The sequence below is a fragment of the Mesitornis unicolor genome, unplaced genomic scaffold (genome assembly GCF_000695765.1).
Source record: "Mesitornis unicolor isolate BGI_N332 unplaced genomic scaffold, ASM69576v1 scaffold12358, whole genome shotgun sequence".
In the NCBI taxonomy this organism is placed as follows: domain Eukaryota; kingdom Metazoa; phylum Chordata; class Aves; order Mesitornithiformes; family Mesitornithidae; genus Mesitornis; species Mesitornis unicolor.
Window position 1 is genome coordinate 1 of NW_010203905.1, and position 9,265 is coordinate 9,265.

General features: G+C 45.5%; 1 protein-coding gene across 1 annotated transcript in view; it reads right to left on the bottom strand.

Annotated features, from left to right (window-relative positions):
• Positions 1–4,981: 4,981 nt before the first annotated feature.
• LOC104545689 (ubiquitin-conjugating enzyme E2 D2) overlaps positions 4,982–9,265 on the bottom strand; it is a 17,989-nt gene continuing 13,705 nt past the window's right edge. The window contains exons 5-6 of the mRNA XM_010190885.1: positions 8,460–8,553; positions 4,982–6,640 (exon numbers count right to left, since the gene is read on the bottom strand). Of these exons, the coding sequence (XP_010189187.1) occupies positions 6,595–6,640; positions 8,460–8,553 (140 nt within the window). The 3' untranslated portion in view covers positions 4,982–6,594. The remainder of the gene's footprint in view (positions 6,641–8,459; positions 8,554–9,265) is intronic.

A 9,265-nucleotide genomic window follows, 5' to 3' on the forward strand; every position in this document is an offset into this window, starting at 1 on the left:
TACTACTACTACTACTAATAATAATAATTATAATAATAAAAGCCACGCACAGAACTGGTAGGAGAGCAGAGGACAGGACACTTCAGAGCAGCCCCCATCCCCTCCATCCAGGCTGCTGAGCAGGAGGCCAACGTAAGGAAGCCATGCAGCAGCCAAGGCAAAGCCATAACAGGCAGTGCTGATTCTCACGAAGCTCTGGTGACACCGAGTTATTCGTTGGCTCGACGCAGCTCAGAGGACTGCTGGATTTCCTGGGGCTGTTCCCAAGCACGGAGCGAGGGATGTGCAAAATTACTGGAAAAAATTCCACTGCAGCAACTCACAAAGCTCTAGGTCAAGAGCAAGGAAAAACCCCATCACACTCCTAAGCTGCACGAGAGTTTTACTAAAACTTGCTAAACACTGGCCCAAGAGCAGACACAAGGCAGGGAAATCAAACCTCCCAAAAACCACAACTACAGGGGGTGCCGCAGGCGAGCAGGGAGAGGGTTTAGATACAAAACACTCAATTTTAAGGCAAAAGTGGTCAGAAGCCTCTGCAATGGCACCTCCAGGCTCTCTTTTGCTCCGTCGCGCTGCTCCCGTTGGACACAGGGACTGCGCACACAGCTCAGGGGGAATGACAGCCACAGACACCCAGCACCTCATGCCAGAGGAACTTCAGCTGCTCCACGTTTAAGACTCTGGTCTCTGTAACGTGGTCCTGGTTACTCCATTTCTTGAGGTCACCTTTGCTGTCGGGGCAGGTGCTTCCCAAAAACCCTGACACGATGCTCTCTGTGTTGAGTTTGTAAGGGCAGCTGGAGCACACACAGCTCCCCTTGGTCTGCTGGGCCCTCTCGTCAGCGCCGACTTATGAAGGACGTCAGACAACTCAGTATTTTAAAACAACCAACCAAAAAAACCTCAAATAACCCCCAAAAAACCAACCCTAGGGTCATCTTCTGAAACAGCGATGTCAAAGAGCAGCAGGAAAAATGCCCTACAAAGTTTTCAGCCTTTGCAGGCCGTCAATGCACTCCTGTCAAGACCAAAAGGGGGTGAAGCGAAGTGGATCAGGGGCACCACAGCACACACTGCCCGCCCTCGGGCTTTGCTCCCTCTGCATTTACCTTCAGTTACAAACAAAACCAATACCTTTCTATCACGGGATCACACACCAAGGAGTTTCCTGGGGTAGAAGTTTAGCAGCAATTCAGGTTTAATGCCAGCTCTGACCAGAGATGTGAATCCAAGCCATCCAAGTTCTCTCCATCTGCTCCTGGCTGAGCATCTACGAGAACCAAACCCTGCAGTTACCACCACTGAACTACTTCAGGCTGACAAAACCAAATACAGGTAATACAGACCCAAACCTAAGGACACATTCACAGGTCTGTTCAACACAACCAGGAGGTTGGGAAGCTCTGCAGCTGGAAGTGCAGATCAAGCACCACCGCTCCCCTCCTGTGCCTGTCTTATCGTATAGGCCTTTTATTTTGGTCACTGCTGGAGAAAGAATAGGATCCAGCTGGATTTCCAGTGCTGATAAATGGGATTGCTCTTATGCAGAGCCTGGGAACACACACGAATGCTTGCAGTGACCACAGGAACACCAGTTCCCAGCTTATTCACAACCCCAAATTGCACCTACAGCCCAGCTCGGTCCTTCAACCCAGTCCTGTCCAATTCCATCCCAAATCTGCAGCCCAGTGGACTCCGCTACTCCCTACAAGAAGCTCCAGACCAGCACAAGTGGAACTGAAGGACTTTTCCCCATAGCTGGGGGCAAGGAAGAGGCACATATGGCCACACAACTCACCGAAACTCGGCGATTTATCCATGAAAGTATTCATTAGAAACACATTTGTTCATGGATGGGCAAGAATTGTAGATAGATCCCCTGACCTAACTGAATGCCAATGAAAAATGAATATTCTCACACAGGGAAGGAAAGGGGAGGCAGCCAGAAGGCCACCAAGGCTACTCCACACTGCCCACAAAGCACTGCCCATGTTGAGATATCAAGCCAAGCTTAATGGAAAGGGAAAATAAAATATAAAGAAAGAATAAAAATAATGATAAAAACTTCATAAAACATAAAACAATAGATTTTTTTAAAAAATAGGGGGGAAAAAACCCCACCAAAATAAAGATTAAGGCAACTGGAGCCAGTTGAGCAGAGGACAGTGCAGAACTGGGTCTTCAGGGAGAAGGGAGAGAACAGCCACATGAGGGAAGAAAACGAAATGAGCCAAAAAAACCTGGGTCAAAGGCACAGGTAAAGCAAAAGAAGCAACCAAGGCACACTCAGTTTAAGGGAATTATTTAATGGCGATCAAATTGCAAGGCATTACAGCAGCGCAGGCAGTGTCAGCACAGCTCCAGTCACAGCCACGTCCGGGGGGGCTGCAGCAATCCCCTCCCACAGCCTCTGCTCACTGTCACTCCTGCAGGGGGTGTTCTCCACGCATCCAAAGAACTGGACAACTACTTGTTTTCCTGCTTTTCACCTTCCAGCAGGTGCCCTCCATGTACTTCTTGTCCCTGTGTGTTCCCCACATGAAACAGCTTCTGCCAAACCCCAAAATGACTCAGATTTCCAACCTTGATGATGGATTTGCTCTAATCTACACAGGATGGAAAGAAACAGTAATTGGGGGGGGTGAAACTCTCTTTAAGTATCTGCAGATGGGGATGTGAACACAAAATTGCTCCAAGGTTACACAGTGAATACCCTTCCTCCTACTCAAATAAACCATGGGCTTTTCTGCTTGCAAGAGGCAGCTCCCAAGCTCTGCTGGAGCCTCAGCCCAAGGGCTCCTCACCTGGAGCAGAAGCGCTGAGCACGTTTTGTTGTGATATCCCACTCCTTTTCAGCAGTTTTAACCGCTTTGAGCGGTTTTCTTCTGCACATCACCCACACCAGGGTGCTCTGCCACGTTCTCCCTGCTCGGGGCACGAGGAAAACCATCATTAACTGGGCAAAACGCTTCGCACCGTCTTCCTTTATGCTGCTGATCTTCTACCATACGTCAGAACTGGGAACAACAACAGCTCCAGAGCCATTTTGCTGCTGCGAGTAGCAAGAAGGTGACTGAAACTGCCAGCAAACCCAGCCGAGCACTGCTGTAACCAGCTACCAAAAACCAGGAGAGCCGTGGCCTTCAGTGGCAAGGGACAGGTTGCAGTGTGCTTTACTTAGCCCACTAAGGACATGAGATCACACCCAACTCGGTGCCGCTGTCTTTTTTCCTACGTTATGTGACACGTGCAGACTGAACACAAGAGGCTGTAGACGCTTCAGCGCGCAGCTTACTCAAAAGCACTGGGGAAAAAAAAACCCCAAACCAAACCAAAATATCACTCCTGCATCTCCCAAAGGTAATGTCTAAGATGTCAACTCCCGCACGTGGACGAGCAGCTGCTGAGCACTGAGAAGTTTCTGATGTAGATGGGATCACGTTTGCTCATCTGCAAACCCGGCACACAAACCATCCAAAAACTCCAGTTACAAGCAATATCATCAGCTGCTCCATACAGGCACAGGTCCTGGAATTTTGGATTGTGGATTCACACACAACACAGCTCACTGAATTCGGAGTGCCCTGTCCTCTAGCTCACGTGTGGCAGTGAACACACGCGATGCATCCAGGCACTGTGTTACAGCTTTACAGCATTGCCAGAGCTGGAGGTGTCTAAGCAGCCCGGCATTGATTTTTTTTAATAATAAAACACATTTGTTTAGCACATGACAGGAGAAAAAAAAGAGGAAAATTGCACGTACAATCTACATATGTAAAAGTTGTGGCACAAAGTAAGCCATGCAAAGTGGAGTAGTTAACTTAAATACTAAATCAAGTCAAAAAGAGAGGACAAGGACTCAAAGTTAATAACACGACAAGTTCAGAGTTCGTAGAAAGGCAACAACCGGAACCCTGGCTTCTTGTGCTGTTTTACATCAGAACAGACACACTGCATTTCAAAAGGGAAGGTTGCTAGTCCCAAAAAGGCTAAACTGGATCAGGTTTTAAGTTAAACCCTAGAAACAAGGCTCCTTCACCCAGTTCATGGTACAACCCTCAACAAGTCAGCCCACGCGAGGGACACCACACGCACTCCCTGCTCGAGGATCACCAGCCTTGCTTTTGCTGTATCACAACTTCTGTCAGCAAGGAAGTCTGAGCTGTTAAACCCTTCACGTATGAGCCCATCATGTGTTGATGTATTACCAAAGCTCAGGCTGTTACATTTAGGACTCCACCGTTTCAATTCACTGTAGCGCTTTCCTGTCACCTACCACATGCAACTTCTGCCCCATCACAACAGGAAACCATCACCAACTTCCTCACTCGCTCCTGCTCCAACCTCTGCTCTCTCCCGGTCACTGCCAGTGCCAAAACCCAGCCAAATTTGCCACAGAAATCACTCTTGGGTGGTGCTTTTGTAAAGTGAGTTAAGGGGAATCCTCCAAAAAGAGCCTGCTGCAAGGTTTGCCACTGCTGCAACCCACCCTCCCTGTACCCCTCAGAAAGGGAGATATGAGGACGCCACTGCCCAAACGCAGGAGGACATCTCCACCATCACTAACGCACATTGTCTGTTCACACCGAGCAACACTCCAGTTTTGACAACCCAAGCAGCTTTCTAAACCAGCCAAGACACCAGCACCTTGTCACAGAACATAGGAGCACCGAGGGTTTAAGACGACCCAACAGCCAGTTCACATCCCTGCACACCTCATTCCTACCCCTCCCCTGGAGCTGCCATCCCTGCGTTGTCACTCAGCCAGGACACACAGCCACACGCTCCGTTTCTTTTCCAGTGAAGCTCTGCTCCGCTTTGGAGGCGCTGTCCCCAGGCAGTGACAGTGCCAGGGCAGTCTTTGTACCTGCTGGAGATGCTCACGGATCCTGGCTTCACCTACAGCTCTGCAAGAGGACTCCAAGACAGACCCCTAACAGTAGACGAGGACATCGAGAGATGAGACAAGTGGAACAGGTTTAGACCAAAAGCAGTGGACATTTATTCCTCATTTGTGCAAGAGTGTAAAGATGCATTTGAAAATGGACGGGACAGACCCCTGTGGCTGGAGAGCTGGAGGCTACGGCCTCTCCTTCGTAGTCGATGGCTTTGTTCACAATTCTACTAAGAGGAGGTAAAACTTGCAGACTCACCTATTTCACACCAACGATGCTGGCAAATACACTTGTATACAAAGAAAAAAGTTTCAAACTACATTTGTCACTAGATTCAAGTGAAGGACTTTGTTCAAAAAAAGACACATACAAGTACAATTGAAAACTGCATGAACATTTGCAAATGTTTAGTGCAAAGTAATTATGTAAAAGCTACATTTTATGAAAGTTTGTGCTGATGTGTTTGGTAGGTTTTGTTTTTGTTTGTTTTTTTTTCTTATTTACCCTTTTACATCCATTATTTTAGTTACATAAGGTTTCACTTACCTACAGTACATATGCATTGTGTTAGGTCCCATGCAAGTGGGAATAATACCATTAGGCTTTGTAAAAATGTCACTCAGATTCTCATTTAGTAAACTGCTTATTTGGTTTAACAGTCAAGTTCCTGGCACACTACACATCCCGATCTCATGTAAGTGCTTATGATGTCTCGTTCAGGCGCACAGCTTTGTGTGATGCCAACCAAACCGCTCCACGACTTCCAAATGCAACCCCTCGTGAATGCGAGGGCTTGAGAGAAATCCACCGTCAGCCTCAGCCTGCAACAAACTGCTCTTAAAATTAAAAGCCTATTCACACAAAGTTATATGTAATGACTGTAGTAATCAGTTTATTACACAGATTAATCATTCTTGAACGTACAAGCTCCAGGGGAGCAGTTGGGTCTTTAAATATACACAAGTTTTCTGTCAAATGGATTTTTACCCTTACATCCAGAAAGACCTAAGCAGTTAAAAAACTTAAGAAAAATAAGAGCTATTAGCTATGTATTAACTGAGAAACCACATACAAACCAAAAGAAGTATGAAGGAGGGGAGAGAGTTGAAACAAATCAACATCACCTGATGCACTAATAGCTCCAATCCATTTAAATGTTGACCGGTTAAACTCAGACCTTAAACACAGGATGTGGGTACAGTTTATCTCATTGGTCATAACATTTACCTAAGGTGTAGGTCCTTCAGAATAAAATGAATACAGAAACAGCTTCAAGTTCTTCACCTTGCTTTTCATAACTGTTATGAGTTTAAAAGGATTCCACTTAAAATCCTTCACGGATCGGCAACACTGTCCCTAGAAATACGAAATCCACCCTAGCTCGCCCGTTCACATTTTATTACCCAATTTGAATCAGCAAGGAATGCTTTTAGGCTCACAAAGTTATGACTGAAGAACCAGCTTTTCACACACACACTTCTCTGCTAGGAGTCAATGTTGGTACGGGGAAATACAGTATTTCTATTTTGTTGTTCCAAGTATGTACAACACGCAGCACTGCTGTATCAGGTAAACATGTGCACAGGGGAAGATGAGGCGTGGGCTCATAGAAAGCAGTCAAATGGAAATCAAAAGGACTTTCTCTTTCAGAGTTCCCCTATCTTTATTTGTAGAGGTTATCCAATAATTTCTTTAATTACATCGCATACTTCTGAGTCCATTCCCGAGCTATTCTGTTGTACCTGTATGTACAAAAAGAGGGTTTACTTAACAGAGCATCTGAACAGTATTTCAACTGCAGCAATCTAGTCTACACATGCCATGAACTTACATTCCCTCCGGTAGTATCATCAATTTGTAAAAATTAAGAGCAAACAAACACCAGGCAAACAGGGGAAACCAGCAAGCCCACAGTGCTTCATGGAAAAGAAACAGCCACAAAATAAAGCTAACACAGGTCTGAGGGGAAAAGTATTTCCAGGAAGTCTTTACCTGCACCTTTCCCCCAGCTCCCAACCATTACTGCAGGTTTAATATTAATATTTATATTTTAATATTAGGATTATGCCCTAATATTTAATATTAGGATTAATATTTCCCTCCCACCCCATTCTTCTTCTTCTTATTCCCTTAGACAGTGAAGTACCTGCTATCTGCCAGGCTGCCAAGCCCTGACATGCCTGTTTCATGCTGCACACTGCATTTGGCTATTTTTGATGATTATCAGGATACAATAACTGGGCCACCAGGATTTACTGTATTCTGAAGGCACGATATGCTCCGTTTCCCAAGCCATGTGTAGCTTTTGCACCCAAATACCCAGAGCCGCTGCTAGAGGAAGCTCAGGATGTAAAAACAAAGCAGTCCTTGTGATTAAAGGTACTGATAAAAGCTGCATTTCTGACAACAGAAAGCAAGTTGTTCTTGTTCTACAGAATTTGTGAAACACCCAAGACACTTAGAGCAAGAAGTTTCCTGGTTACCTACACCAGCTGGGTTTTTGGGCTGCCATTTAGCCTGTAGACAATATTCTTTAGCTTAAAGGATTTGACAATCCCCTCATGAAGGCCACAGCATTTGTTTCTTCGCTGTGCTGAGACTATTGAAGTCCAGTTGTGTTTAAGCACAACGTTTATTTCCCTATTTTTGGGAAAAAAATAGGAATAATTTCAGAAAAAGTCCTGCACACATTAAGTGCAGGCAGTCACTGTTAGCAGCATCTCTAAATCCCCATTGCCACTCTTGCAGCCCTCGTTATAAACAGGGTGCATGAACTGTCTTAATACTGCTTCTCAAATATGCAACAGAGTAAGTTTGAGGATCATTTGCCCTCCCTTCCTATCTTGTTCTCAACAGAGGACCATGTAGCTTCAGAAATCAACACCACTGAGCAGATCTGGAAGGGAATAGCGAGGCAGAAAAGCATTTACAACGGTCATTAGGCTGTTGCTTTTCAAGAGAGCAATTTAAATCTTCTCCTCAGTGCTGGAGCTCTCTCCATTCTTGCTGTTTACTTGGAGTCCTCCCACCCCACCTCTACACCACTTGTTCTTCCCTCGTGTTGTCAAACGAAGATGAAACAAGCTATTTTTTGTTATTTCTTTGCTTGTATGACTCCACCACCAACAGCTAGCACGGAAATATTCTCCCACTAGAGTAACTCGCTCTCCCTCTGCTGGTTACGGAGAATTAAAGCAGGCAGTGAAGGCTCAGACTGGCACTGCTCACTTCACATCTCCATTAAATCCACGAAGCCTGTAATTAACAGCTACAACACTAATGAATACCACCGTGTGGGATGAAAATGCAGTAACAAACCCACAGAAGGGCAAGGCCTCTTCACCCTTCACTTCTACTGGTGTATCCACCTTTATCCTCCAGCAACGTGATGCTGTTAAAACAGCCGTACTCAGATCCCAGGAAAACTCCAAGAATACCACAGTTAAAGAGAAAAAAAAATATCTTTTCCAAGAAGCAGGCTCTTTCAGTTCCCCTTTTCCAGTGTGGATTTTGCTCTGTCAAGGATGTTGTTACATGGCTTTTTTTGGCTTCCATACTCACTTTTCTCTATCTGTTTTGTAGATCCGTGCAATCTCAGGCACTAAAGGATCATCTGGATTGGGATCACACAACAGAGAACAGATGGACAAAAGTACTAGGGAGAGAAAAGAGACACTGAATTAGAGTTAAGTGCAGCTAAGACACCTGTAGAAGTCAGCCCACCCACTTGCTTCCCCTCTAGCCATTAGCACCACCATCATCTTATAAACGACACCTCAGCCAAGTTATTTTGAACAAAAATCTTTACCATTTAACTACACAACTTGGCATGTTCACATGTTTTTAAATACCACCACCACAACTGGGAGCCTCCTGGAGCAGGTGTAGCTGCTGACAGCCTCAAATCACAATCTGCAACCGTACCTGAGAGCCTTCTCATTTGCATTACAAATTCAGCTTTTCCCCTAAACCAGACAACATCGTTGTTAATGACCTGCAGAAGCACTGCTCAAAAGTCAAACAGCAGACAGGTCCAACCGAGATGAAGGAAGCACGAGCTGCTCACAGCTGCTTAAGAACTCTTTAAAAAAAATATGCTAGCCTTGCAGAGAATTAAGAGGCTTTATCCAGTTATTTTCTGTAAGGCAGGTCAAGATGGATTAACTGTAGAGCAGTATTCAAAAGGAAGCAAGCAAGCACAGTTTAGTGCGCTCACACCAACCACAAAGTTTCACTATAAATATATACTGAACGTCCCAGAAGCCACATCCCACTCGTATGATGCCACTTGGTGTAGCGTCAGCCTCCAACCATACAAGGAGTCAGGAGCCTGCCTGCAAAGCCCCAGATAGCACGTGTGCATTCCT